The sequence below is a fragment of the Pseudorca crassidens genome, chromosome 2, assembly GCF_039906515.1.
Source record: "Pseudorca crassidens isolate mPseCra1 chromosome 2, mPseCra1.hap1, whole genome shotgun sequence".
Taxonomy (NCBI): domain Eukaryota; kingdom Metazoa; phylum Chordata; class Mammalia; order Artiodactyla; family Delphinidae; genus Pseudorca; species Pseudorca crassidens.
Window position 1 is genome coordinate 8115458 of NC_090297.1, and position 13170 is coordinate 8128627.

Sequence of the window (13170 nt, forward strand, 5' to 3'; positions counted from 1 at the left end):
CCCTGCAGCTGGTCAGGCTCCCCTTGGAGACCTCTGGGGAGGAGGCTCTGGGTGACGGCCCCTCCCCCAGGCTGGGCCTCACGCTCTCCCTGTGGCCATGTCACAGGGCCCAACCTGAGACAGGGCTGGTGGCCCGGCCTGGAGTGAAGATGCACAGGAGCGGCCTTGGGCAGCCTGCCCTCCGTCCCTGTCGCCCTCAGAGCCATTGGCCGGGCACGTACCTGCCAGGTGGGCCCCGGCTGGCTCTGGGCTCGGTGAGCTTATTGCTGAGGGAGGGTGGCAGGAGTGGGGGGCTGGGATTTGCAAAAGGAACCAAATCCGGGTGGGTTGCACCAGCAAAGAAGTATCCCAAAGAAATTAATAAAACAAACTGGGAAGAAAAAAGCCCTATAAAGCCACACGCATAACCAATAGAGAAAAACTCAAATGTTAAATTAACTACAAACTTGTATCAGTAATAACAGTCCTTTTTTCTTGTCTCTACGAAATTCAAGTTAAAAGTTGGAATCACGCAGCTCCCATCAGTGCTAGTGTAAAGACGGACAGCCTCAAACTGGTAAGGCCTCTAAACGCTAAACAAAACCCCACGTGAGCAATTGCACTCGGGTCTCCAACCTCAGGGCTGGTCCGGAGGCGGTCTGCGCTCTAGCCGCCCGCCTGCTTTTTTTTTTTTTTCTTCTTTTGTTCTATGTAGAATAATAACCTTTACAGGAAAAATACTGTACAACTTTCTCGTATTTTTTTCCATGTTGACTATTAAAGCCCCAAACAGTCGCATCCTTCCTGTTCTCACCACCTGGGTGGCAGAGACGCCCTGCGGGCCCAGCAGCCCAGCACCAGCGAGCAGACGCACCCCTTCCCAGGCCCCAGCCCTCGGGACGGACACCCCGACCAGGCCCCGCGCTGGGGGCAGAGTGACCCGGAGCTCCCCGCTCTGCCGAGTCCAGGAGGTTCCCTCCGCGGTCCCTGTAGTGTCGCCCGCCGGACGCCTCCTGCCCCGCCCTCCCCCAGGACCGGGAGGGAGGGTCTTAGCTGCACGAATGGGAGGCCCTGCCAGGTGCCACAGGTGCCGGCCCGCCTCCGGTGGTGAGGGGCGGAGGTCGCGGCGACCCCCGGCGCCCGTCCCAGCCCTGAGCAATGAGGAATCCCACCGGCGTGCTCGGGGGGCCCGGGGTCCGGCGCGGGGAGGGCGCGTGGGGCAGCCGCCCGGGGTCGCCGCCCTCCTCGCCCTCCGGGCCTCCTGCCCCTCGTTCCCACCCCGGACAAGAGCACCTTCTATTTCCCTGAAGAAGATCCCCGAACTGCGGCTGAGGAGGGTCCCGGGCAGCCTCTGTCCTTCCGGCCGCCCAGCTGCCGCGCGGGCGGGGCGGGCGGGCGCGGGGGCAGCCCCGGAGCACCAGAGGGAGGCCCCCGCCTCTGTCCTGAGACGGACTCGGGGTCCGGAAGCACCGGCGGGGCGGCCCCGGGCCCGGAGCGCCTCTCGACGCCGGGGCGCGGCGAACACCTAGCTCTGTACAAGGGAAGCTTTACATATAAATACCGTTTCTTACAAAATTGATAATAATAATAACAACAATAGAATAAAGCGGCAAGATCCCGAGGGCGCCGGGCGCGGCCGGCCCCCCACGCGCCACGGGCCCCGCGGCTACGGGGAGGCGGCGGCGGCAGGCGTGGGGCCGGGGGGCGCGGGAGCGCCGAGGGCCGCCAGCTCCAGGCTCCGCGACCCCGGCCCCACCGCCGCCGCCGCCTCGGAGAGCGACTCCTCCGAGTCGGTGCGCAGGTCCTCGTCGTCGTCCTCGTCCTCGTCGTCGTCCTCGTCGTCGTCGTCCTCGTCGTCGTCCGCCTCCTCCTCGTTCAGCTCCAGCTCCTCCTCGTCGTCCTCCTGCGACGACTCGCCGGCCGCGAGGCCGGGCGCGGCGGGGCCGGCGCGGGGCCCGGGGGCGTCGGGCGGGCGGGGGTCGCCCGCGTCGTCCGGACCCCGCCCCGGGCCGGGCAGGAAGAGCAGGGCGGCGGCGGGCTCGGCGCCGGGCGGGGGCGCGCAGTCCAGGCTGGCGGCCGGGCCGGGCGCGGGGCCCTCGGCGCCGGGGGAGGCGGCGGCGGGCGGCTCGCCGCGCTCCTGCTTCTCGTGCTTGCGCTTGTGCGAGTCCATCTGCGACATGCCCACGACCGTGTGGCGGCAGCCGGGGTAGGTGCAGTGGAAGTGCGAGCACTTGAGCTTGTACTTGCAGTCGGCCACGGCGCAGTCGGCGCTCGAGCTGAACTGGCAGAAGCCCGCCGCGCTGATCACGTCCTGCTTGCCGTGGTGCTTGCGGTGCGCCGTGACCTTGGTGCTGTCGGTGCAGCGGAAGCGACAGCGCAGGCAGTGGAAGTGCGTGCTGGTGCCCGAGAAAGGGCAGTCGGCGAAGTGGCAGCTGAGCGAGGCCTTGAAGCGCTTGAAGTCGTCCAGCACGAGGTTGTCCACGCGGTCGTGGTGCTGCGCGTGCTTGTACATGTGCGTGCGCCCGCAGAACTTGTAGCCGCAGTTCTCGCGCGTGCAGTGGTAGTGGGTGACCTTGAGCGAGAACTGGCAGGCCGCGTCCTTGCAGTCCTCGTAGAGGTCGAAGCGCCGGAAGCCCTCCAGCATCATGCCCTCGTCCAGCATCTTGCGCGAGGAGGCCGTCTTGCGCCGCTTGCCGAACGGCGACATGTCCTCAATGATCCAGAAGCGCTTTTTGGCCCCGGAGGCTGTCGGCATGGAGATGGTGTTCCCTGGGGAGGGGGGCTTGGTCAGCGCCCACGTGCACATCCTACCCAGGATTACACCCACGCGAGGTCCCCGATCTCGGCGCGGTGGGCGGGGGGGCCGCCCTCGGGGACAACTCCGCTTCCCGTCGCTCTGGGGGCCTCTCCTATGACCACCCCTCCGCCCCCTGGATAGCTGGGGAGCCCCAGGCTTCCCCCTTCGTCATCCACATCTGCAGGCTGACCGCACTGGCCTGCCCTGGTGGGTGGCGGAGCAAGCAGCTCTGGGGGATGTGGGTGGGAAGTGAGGACACGTCCTGGCGCTAATTGAAGCTGAAGGGGGAATCTAGGTCGGCAGAGTGTAATTACCCAGGTTGGACGGGGGCCAGGACGCCATCACGCACCCGCCTCTAATGAGGGACAGGCCGGCTCCTTCTCCCGGCCGGCTAACCAGTTTCCCAGGCTGCCGGCCTGTCTGCGCCTGGGACCAGCCTACTCGCAACAGGGATGCCGCGCACCCTGAGGCTGTTGGGGGTTGTAACTCCCTGCCCCAAGGCGCACCTTCTCCTTGGTACCAGAAGGTTCTTTCAGGTCTTGGGGTGTCCCACCCCCAGTGGACTGGGAGAGGGCAGCTCTGCTGCAGGGCCAGGACTGGAGCAGGGGCTCGGCCAGCGGATGGGCTCCATCTGTGCCCTCCCCATCCTGGTCCCAACTGCTTCCTGGGCTTAGGATGCCCCGTTGCCAGGGCTGCTTAATCCACTGTGTGGTTGTGCTTCCCGTTACTCCTTTTCTGCACAGGCAGCTGGGGAAGGGGTGACCGTCCTGGGACTCCCTGCTCCACGCCCCAGGCCCAGCCCTCTCCAGAGTGCAGGGTGGGCACCCTCTGGGCTTCTCCCTCGCGCTGACCCTCCCAGCCCTCCCAGAACCTGCCGAGAAGGCTCAGCCCAGGCACCAGCCTGCTGCCCCATCCGTCTGGGGAGCAGACCTAGTCCCCGCCTCAGCAGGTGGAGAGAACGAGGACTGTGATGGGCTGGGGTACCCAGCAGGGGGCAAGGAAGGGTCTGGGCCCTGGGGATCCGGGTGGGTGAGGAGTGGCTGCTTTGGGTCGGAGGTCACAGGGCTCTGGCTGGTTAAGCGACAGAACAGGGGCTGAATTCCCTGAGGAGGAACCCTCTGCCTTGGTCCCTGCCATCCCCCTGGGCTGGCCCAGTGCCTGGCAGTCGGGCAGAATGTGAGGTAAGACTGCACGGAGGAAGAGGCAGAGCCAAGGTGGTGACGGCACCAAAGGGCAGGGGAGGGCAGGTCCCGTGCCTGCCGGGCGGCAGGTACAGGGTGGGGCTGGGAGGCACCTCTGCCGTGGAGCACTGCCCGCGGCCTGGGCCTCTTCCTGCTTGGCTCCGGGGCTGGGGGTTCAGGCTGGTGTCAGGATCCTGCAAACCTGGGCGGGTCCCAGGCACCAGCAGCTTTCCCAAGAACATCTCTGCCCCCGGTGAAGTCCTCAGAGCAGGACAGGCTCTGCCTTGCCGCAGGGTTAGGGGGGTGGGGTGGGCATGGCCATCTTGGGGCTCTGGCCAGTCCCTGAGCTGGGGTGAACCCCAGGGAGCCCTGGCAGTGATGTTCTGGCCTGCCCAGTGCTGAGCAGGAGCTGAGAGGAACTGTCCTTGGGACAGGGACCAGGCTCTCTGGTCTTGGCGCGGGCTGCGCTGTGAGGGGTGCAGAGTGGCCCTGTCCTTGACCCAGCTGACCACAGAAAAGGGTCAGGTCCTGGACCGTGGCCTCGAGGCTCGGCCAGGGTGACAGACAGCAGTGGAGAAGACATGTGTGAGTTACCTGCGGCGTCCTGAACTAGGGGGGCGTCACTTTTTACTGGAGTTGTAGTGGCAGTGACGGGCGGGAAGCTGGGCGGGCTGCTGATGGGGTGGGCCAGGCCCCGGGTGGCTCCGAGAGAGGCACTGAGCAGAGAGTATGAGAGACAGGGTGGAGAAAAGAGGCATGGCAGGGAGGGGAGGGGCGCCCGCAGCACGGCCGCAGAGAAGGATGGGGTCAGTGGGGGCTGCGGAGCCACGCGGGCAGCCTCGTCAGCGGCGGCGGCAGGAGGAGGAGGAGCCGGGCAGCCTGGAGAGGGCGGGGAAAAGCAGAAAAAAAAACCAAAACAAAGAACAAACAGAAAGAACCAAAATGAGAGACCCAATGGCAGAAGCGAGTATGATATGAAAATCCGTGGACAGAGGAGGAGCAGACAGATGCCACGAAGAAGAGAGGGGAGGAGGGGGCAGAGCAGAGCGACTGGGAGGGAGCGGTGGTGCAGGGAGAGGTCACGGCGGGCTGCGCAGGGCCTGCGGCAGAGCCCAGCCCGCGGAGGACCTCGCTCTGGGGCCCAGGGACCGTGCTGGGGACAATGGCAGAGGGGCCGTAAGAGGGACCAGGGCTGGGCGGGGCCCACCTGCCCCTCTGGCTGGGGGCTGTGCTGCTTTTTTCTGTACCTCACAGCTCAAGCCCGGGTTCTCTCCTGGAAACGGAAGCTGAGGGCAGAGTGCTGGGGAGATGGGCAGGGTGGCAGCAGGCGGGGACCCACGTCCCACAGAGCAGCCAGCGCTGCCACACCCTGGCCCGTCCTCCTTTGAGGCCACTTGACCATGAACCTCCTGTCCTGAGCCGGACCCAGCACTGCTGGGCCTCGGAAGGAGGGCCTGTCCCAGGCTGGCGCCCCCGGGCCCCCGCTCACCTGCTGCGGTGCTCTCGTTGCCCACAGGGGTGCTGGAGCAGCTTCGGTCCATGGTGGAGGACTCAGAGGACACGGCGCCCGGGCTGCAGCCAGTATAATCCATGTACTCGTCCGTCTCGGTGTCCATCAAGCTCGGGGGGCCCTGAGAGGAAGAAGGGGGCCCTGAGGAAGCTGGGCTGGGGGCTGTGCTGCCCACAGGGGCAGGCTGTCGCTTTGGGCAGCCTGGCCCACCACCTGGAAGCAAGAGCGGGACACGAGTGATGCCCTCTTGCCACCCCGGGTCGCGGAGGGGCAGCCTGCCCGCCAGGCTCACCTGGGAGGAGGGCACGCGATCGAAGTTCTTCCCTAGCATCCTCCGCATGTGCTTCCGGGCGTGGGAGGTCATCTGGTGCTTGAGGAGGAAGGAGAACTGGCAGCCCTCCCGGATGCAGTGGAAGTGGCTGTTCACCTGGTTGTACTTGCAGCCTGTGGACACAGCCCCGCTCGGCCGTGAGCCTCCCCCGCCGGCCAGTGCTCATGGCACCCCCTGCGTGTCGGGCACTGTTCTGGGCATGGGCCTACGTGGCCAACCAGGCAAATGGCTTCTGGGGGAAGGGCGTGTCCCCATTGGTGGTGTTTCCGTAAGGAGGGCTTCTAGCAGCCTCTCACCCCAACCCCAGAAAGTCCCAGGCCCCCTGGCTGTCCAAAGCCTGGCTCTCGCCTCCAGCCTGCACGCCCGGGACAACAGCAGGCTGGCCCCCGGCCCCTGCCCCAGGGCAGGGGACCCTAATGACCTGTCCACTAGATCAGCCACCTCCCAGCAAGCCACCTGTCCCCACATCTCCTCTGGGAAGCCCAGGTGCTGCCTGCCCCTGGACCAGGTCAAGATGGCTGCGAGCCGGCTGGCCCTCTGCCCTGCGCCGCCCCACCTCGGCTTTGCTCTGGGCGGAGAACAAATAGAGCGAGCCGGACTGAAACGGTATCAGCAGAGGGCAGGTGAAGGCCTGCCCGTTGCCATGGCACCTGAGCCGGCCAGGTGTCTTATATCATCCCCCAGCTTTGGCCCCAGCTACCACCCAGAACACCCAAACTGAGTAAATAACGGCAACTGCGGAATCCCCTGACACCTGTAAACTGAGCCCAGGGACAGCACAGGCCACCGAGGGTTGACATCTGTTGCCGTGATTCCCAGGCCTCTCTCAGGCCATTAATGATTTCTGAATTAATTCTTGAAGGAAAGGTTTGTTGCCGTTCTTTTCTGGCGGTTGACTTTTGACTGCCTCATCCTCCCCCTATGCAATGGCCGGTCGGCTGCAGGCAGCGGCCCCACCTCTGCTCCCCCTGGACCCTGCTGCCATGACCACCTGAATCACAGCAGGCCTTGCGTGCAGCCCAGGTGTCTGCACCCAGCCTGCCTGGCTCCCACCTGCCTTCCGGCTTCCGGTCTCCTCGTGGGCAGACTCCTGCCCACGTCTGCAGGCCCACAAATGTGTGGCTCCATGCTGAGGCGGGAGGATGGGCTCTGCCTCCCTCTGCTGGTCCTGGAGCCCCCCCCCCCCCACAGCATCCCCAGGGCAAGCTGGGGCCAGCGAGCTCCTCGGGGAGGCCTTGTTCCAGGGCTGGGGGGCAGCTTCCCTGCCAAGGGCTCAGCTCTCAGCAGCAGAGTTAACTCCGAGGCACCTGCCCCTGAGCTCAAGGCCACTTCCTTGCCCCGTGGCCACCTCCTTCCAGGTCACCCCAGGTCACAGATGCTCTGGGCTGAGCCCACAAATGTACCTGCTGGTCCCATCAGATCTCCAGCACCAAGCACAGTGCTGGCCACAGTGGACGCTCGAAAAAGACCATAGCTTCCACTTCTACCCGCCCCTCACCTCCTGCAATAGCACAGAGCCTGGCACACGGCTGCTCCTCCATGAACGTCTGCTGAGTGAGTGAATGAACAAACCACGGTCCATTTGGGATAAAACCCGAGTAGCTTCAGGAGCTCCTAAGACTTACCCGCAAGGCTCTCTTGAAAAGAAAAGGAAAAAAGAACCAGGCCTGGGTGCCAGAGACGAGGCTCCGGGCGTTTTCACTGGGGTGGGTGCAGTACTGGGAGTCACCCTCACCCCTTTTCCTAGGCTCTTGGGGTTTTGACTGTTCTCCTGGGGTGACAATGCCTGGCCTGTGATATCGTGACATTTTCCGGAAAAAAAAAACATGGAGCCTGATGTGCGGGGACAAGAAGTGGGTCCCAGGGCCTCAGGCGCCAGAGCCGCGGCCCTGCCACCTGCTGTAGTTCCCTGCCCCCCAGCCCTGGCCTTCGGTACCTAGCCTGCCGCACTCCTCACGCTTGGTGAAGTACTTGAATCCGTTGGCTGCCCGCCGCTCAGCTTTCTCATGCTTCTTTATGTGCCACGGCAGCTTGGTGGTGATGTTGGTCACAAAGTAGCAGCCGGTCCTGAGACAGTGGTAGTGCCCGCGCATCCGGAACTCGCAGTGCTGCAGGGAGGGACAGGAGTCAGGGCCGGGCAGGCGACTTCCGTTAAGCTTCCACCTGCCCCAGCCCTCTAGAGGGCTGTGGCAGGCGTGCGTCCTTCCACGCTCAGAATCAGCAAACACAACTGTGTAAAGACCTTTCACGTGTTAAAAAGCAGTAAGTCCCTTCTGTCATTTGATTAAAACATCCCACCTGGTATTGTTTCCAGCTCTTTCTAAACCCACGCCCAGCACAGACATCACTAATCTGTCTGAGCACTCTTGTCTGTGTGCCCAGACCTAGGCAGACGTCACTAATCTATCCTAGCACTCTTCTCCGTGTGCCCAGATGGAGGCTCAGACTCCTTCTTAATGCGCTCTGCCAGGCAGCCCCTACAAGTCTTGGGAGTAGGCCTTTATAATGAAGCTGACCTGCCCTTCCTGTCTGGGGCACAGACAGTTCAATCTCTTTATCTGTCTAATGGGTCTATTTTAAAATCCTAGGCCTCTGGGGAAAGGGAGCATAGCTGTTCCAGGACGCGCACAAGGATGCCAAGTGCACAGAGGCTGCCCGGCATACAGGCATCATTGAGGGTTAGGATGAAATGACAGACCTCACCAACAGAGCACCAAGCTGAACTCCTGCCTAGGGGTCTCCAGGGACCTAGGGGCAGACGGTGTCCTTTCCAGACTCTGGAGGAGGCCACTTACAAAAGGGTGTGAGACACGGAGCCTCGGCCAGGAGGAGCTGGTCCGGGGCCCTGCGCCTCCCTGCCCCCACCCCAGGGGCCACCCCGCCCGCATTGCTGACCTGGTTGGGACAGAGGCACTGCAGGGAGTAGTACGCAAACTGGTCTCGCACGTTCACGAGGTTGTTGTTGGGATTGATGTGGTCCAGGCAGTGGGACTCGGCCTTCCCGGAGGTTTTGCAGACGTACTTGCAGTTCCCAAAGAGACAGTGGAAGTGGAACTTGTTGGCATACTTGCAGTCCGTTGCGAGGCAAGGATCGCTGGAATGAAACCACGGCCCAGAAGGTCATTGGCATTCCTGGTGCCCTCCCCACCGGTGTCCTGACATTTGCTCATGTTGGGGTTCCGCTCCCCACTCCCCTGTGGTGTAATCAAGAGGAATGGCCCCTGGGCTGCCCTCCTGCTCAGCAGGACGATTCGGCCAGAGACTACAGATCCCAGCATGCAGTCTTGCCTTCTTTTTAGAGCTCTGAGGGCGCCGAAGGGACTGCGGTATGCAGGCGGCCCAGAGCACTGCATGCTGGGACACGTAGTTTCCGTGGCCACACCCCAGGATTACAGATAAGGATGGCCGCAATCACTTCGTGGATATGAAAATGAGCGATGGTGCTGCCAGGCCTGGCTGATGTGGCATAGGCAGTGCCCTGGCTGTGGCCGACTGACAGGGTGCAGACGGGTGGGCAGCCCTACCAGGAGGCTTTGCCACCATGGGGCCTTGGCCAGTGGGAACGTGTGCCTGGCGTCAGGTCCTGCTGAGGCTCAGCTGCTGGGGTTTCCAGGGTCAGCTCGGGGCTCGGGGCTGCCACCCACTCAGAGAACCTCACAAGCCAGCTGAGTGGTGGGGCGGCTGGGGTGGGGAGGGGTGCTGGGCGAGCCCCCACGGCTGGCCTGCCCCGAGCAGCAGCCTCAGCTCCAGAGCTCTGCCTTTCAGGCTCCAGGCAGGTGCGGAGGGGCTGCACCCGGCTTCTGCCCTGGCTGACAACACAGCCGCCCCCGACATCCACACTGGACCTGGGCTGGGAACTCCGACCAAGGCCGGGATGCTGAGAGGGCTGCCACTTTGGGGAGGTGAACAGAGGAAGGGAAGCTGGGAAAGGGGCAGAGAGGAGCGCAGGTCCCCTTTCACGCCGTGGGCCCAGCCCCAGGTGCTCAGAGAGGGAGGACAGCTGCCACTCAGGCGGTGTGTGTTCACGTCCAATTTATTACTTTTATTGAGAACAGGAAGCCGCACATATCATGATACAGAGTCACCGTTCTCGCCGCAGGGAGACACCACCATCCAGCGAGGAAGGTCCCTCCCTTCCACCCCTGAGAGCTCAGACCATTGTGCAGGTGGCGGGGTGGGGGTGGGGTCCAGAGGAGGGCCTAGCCCCCTCGCCGCCCACCTATGACTTTGCTTGCCCTGCAGAGACTCAGCCATGGGTGTGAGCCACAGAGACCAACAAGGGGACCCGGAGGGAGACAGCCCGCCTTGCCGGGCGAGGACCGCCACTCCTGGCCCACCCAGGCTGGTCCTCGCAGCGTCACCAGTGGCCTCTCTGGAACAGTGGCCACTACCTCCACCATCTCCCCCCACCCCGGCCACCTGCTCCGGGAATAGGCAGTGAGGTCTGAGCAGCAGCAACTTTGGCTAGAAGGACATCACCCAGTGACCGTGTCCCAGAGAGGCTGGGGACAGCCGGGGCTACTGCAGGGGAAGGAGCAGGGCCTCCTCAGCTGCCCTTACTAGCACCTACTCCCGAGACACACGGGGGACACAGGGCTCCCGGCTCATCGAGGGACTCACTTCTCCTGGAACTGGAGGAATCCGGGTTTGACCTGGGGCTTGGCGTTTTCTAGAGAAGTCGTTGCCAAGGGCGAAGTGGGCAGGTGAGGCACTGACGCTGGAATCTGAGGCATCTGGGGTATGGTGGAAGCCAGCTGCTTCCAGGCGAGCAGGGTGGGGCTGGAGGGCACTGCGGCCAGGCTGGGAGTGGGCCCCTCGAGAGAGGAAGCCGTGGCCGTGGTGATGGGAGGCGCTGGAGGGGATGAGGGGGCCAAGGAAGGTTTGGTCTCAGCAGCCGAGGCCGGGAAGGAAGCCTCCACATTTCCTTTCACTGCTCCTCCCTCTGTCCGGAAGTGGAAGCTACGAGAGACAGGAGAGGTGTCTCAGGTGCGGGAGGAGAAGGCCCTTCCCTGGCACGCCTGCCTGCCTGCCTACGTATGACCCCATCACAAGCCTAGGGCCCCAGTGTCCCCACCGCATCTTCAGTGCCAGGTGCCAGAGGCCTCCCACCAGGAGGGAAGGACTGAGAACACACTGCTGTGTCCTCTGATCTTGAACTTGGGCTCCAGGCTCTGCCCTAACTACACCTTCCTACTTGTGACCTTACTGATGTGCTGTCCCTAGCTCCTCCCTACTCGGGAGGGGTTGGGTACAGCACGTCCTGGCTCATGAAGCCTGTCCTTCCAGAACCGGCTCCGACATTTAAAAGCGGGTGGGGGTGGGGGTCTCAGACCAGCAGCTGGGGCTGCCTAAGCAGTGAGAAGAGCCTGACCCGGGGCTTAGGGAGCGGTGAAGATCTGCTGTAAACGTTTACCAGTTCTGGGTTCAATTACAGTAGGCGGCTGGGCTTGCTGCTCAACGAATTGTACAAATTAATTTCATTATTTTTAGGTCAAAGAGAATCTACAAATGCAGTACTGTGGCTTGGAAAAGGCTTCACTTAGGGTCCCTGCCGGGGTCAGTGCTGGGCCTCTCCAGCTGCCTCTGCAGGAGCATCTGTGGGAGGGAGGGCTGACGGCTGCATGGGCCCCGCGGTGGGGAGAAGCAGCTCTTACTCGGGGCGGGGCCTGGGTGGGCTCAGAGGACCCAGCTGGGGGCTGAGCCAGTGGGAGATGAGGAAGCCTGCCTTTTGCCGGGCAGCACCTCTGAGAAGCCAGCTCAGCTTCTGAGGTCTTGTGGGAACCGCACACGGGTCCTGCTTGGAAGGCTGCTAGAGGCCTGTGCACCCCCTAGCCCCACCCCGGCCCACCCACCCCCGAGCCAGGCTGGGACAAGTGGGGCTGGGTTTAAACGGGCCCCCGGACCCCCACTCACTTGGCGTGCTTGATGGCCCCGTCCAGGGTGCTGAAGAGCGCGCCGCACTCCTCCACCACGCAGTGGAAGTGGGCCTTGTGGAGGAAGTCACACTGCGCGTTGCAGAAGTCCTTGGTGCCAAACCTGGCAGAGGGGCCGGCTGCTCAGAGGAGACCCTGGCACTCTGGCGAGGCTGGGGGAACAGCCTCGTGGGGGGAACACGTGCCCCTGGGACGAGTGGGCGTGGCCCTTCCCTCCCCCTTTGCTCACACGGCAAGCCCCTCACCTGCGAAGGTAGACCTTCCAGGGCTCTGACAGCTTCTCCTGAACCAGCGCCTTCATGGCCTTGCCCAGGAAGGGCGAGGACTCCCCGGCGGGGCTCCCCTCCGCTTCTGTCTTGATGTTCAACAGGCTGCCGAGGCTGGGATTGCCCTGAGACATCTGCGAGGAGGACAGGCCCGTGCTTCAGGCCGGGGACCTCAGGACACCTGACCCGACTGCCCTGGGAGGAGTGGCAGCTCTGGGCCGCTCGGGCCTCTCCAAACTGACCAGAGCATCGCGGTGCTGGCAGCCGGGAGGAGAGGAGGCCCGACCCCACGCGGCTCTGGCTACGGAAGAGCCCTCACTGAATGGACGCTGCCGCGGGCGGCCTGCGGCGCTGCCCCGGCCCCGTGGAGCTGCCGGGGCTCTGCCACACAAACCCCGGGCTGCTAGGAGCCATCACTCAATCGGAGGCCGAGACTCTGGGCACACACTCCAGCCCAGCTTTCCCCAGACTAAGCGGCTCCCTGGTTATCCTCCTGCCAGGTTTTCAAAAGAAGTGCAGGAGGAGGAGGGGTGGGGGGGAATCCCGCACGAATTCCTTGAGAACAAGAGAAGGAGCACAAAGGAGGAGCAGAGAGGGAGGGAAGGAGGCTCACGGAGTGAGACCGAGGCAGGCTCGCTGCTGCTGCTGGCAGAGGAGGGGGCGGGGGAGTCCGCGGAAAGGCTCGACCCACGTGGGCTGTGGGTCTCCGACAGGAAGGAACAAGGGGGCGCAGGGAGCAGTGACCCAAGGACGGAAAAGGGGAGCAAGAGAGCGAGCAGGGGAGGGCGGAAGGCAGAGGGCACGCGCACCGACCGACCGGGCAGAGGCCAGTGGGAGGCCATGGGCCCGGCAGAAACCCCACTCCGTGGGGTCCGGCCCGGGCCCAGCTCCCTCCTCAATAGTCACTTGTGTACGGTAACCTAATTAATCTTGCTGTAGTCAAATTTATCATGTGAAGGGGGAAAATATATTTGCGATGATGTATAATTTACAAAGACCCTGCATTATTTAAAATAAATATTCTGGAGCGGCCTCTGCAGCAGGCGTCCGAGGCCATTACTCAACCCGAAAAGTGGAAATGGGCGCTTTGCTCCCGCTTTGCTCTCCCCCTCCACCTTTTTAAACAAACAAAAAAATATATAAAATGAATAAAATGAATAACCAGGAGTGAAA

General features: G+C 63.4%; 1 protein-coding gene across 12 annotated transcripts in view; it reads right to left on the reverse strand.

The window, feature by feature from the left end:
- Positions 1-201: 201 nt before the first annotated feature.
- Positions 202-13170, reverse strand: part of CASZ1 (castor zinc finger 1) — a 148645-nt gene continuing 135676 nt past the window's right edge. For 7 of the 12 annotated variants that reach the window (XM_067720130.1, XM_067720151.1, XM_067720140.1 and 4 more), the window contains 9 exons: positions 11977-12131; positions 11712-11834; positions 10419-10757; positions 8694-8892; positions 7735-7906; positions 5760-5911; positions 5447-5588; positions 4552-4836; positions 202-2748 (listed from right to left, as the gene is read on the reverse strand). In XM_067720130.1, the coding sequence (XP_067576231.1) occupies positions 1646-2748; positions 4552-4836; positions 5447-5588; positions 5760-5911; positions 7735-7906; positions 8694-8892; positions 10419-10757; positions 11712-11834; positions 11977-12131 (2670 nt within the window). In that variant the 3' untranslated portion in view covers positions 202-1645. The remainder of the gene's footprint in view (positions 2749-4551; positions 4837-5446; positions 5589-5759; positions 5912-7734; positions 7907-8693; positions 8893-10418; positions 10758-11711; positions 11835-11976; positions 12132-13170) is intronic. The other 5 variants (XM_067720192.1, XM_067720182.1, XM_067720110.1 and 2 more) reach the window with 4 other exon arrangements.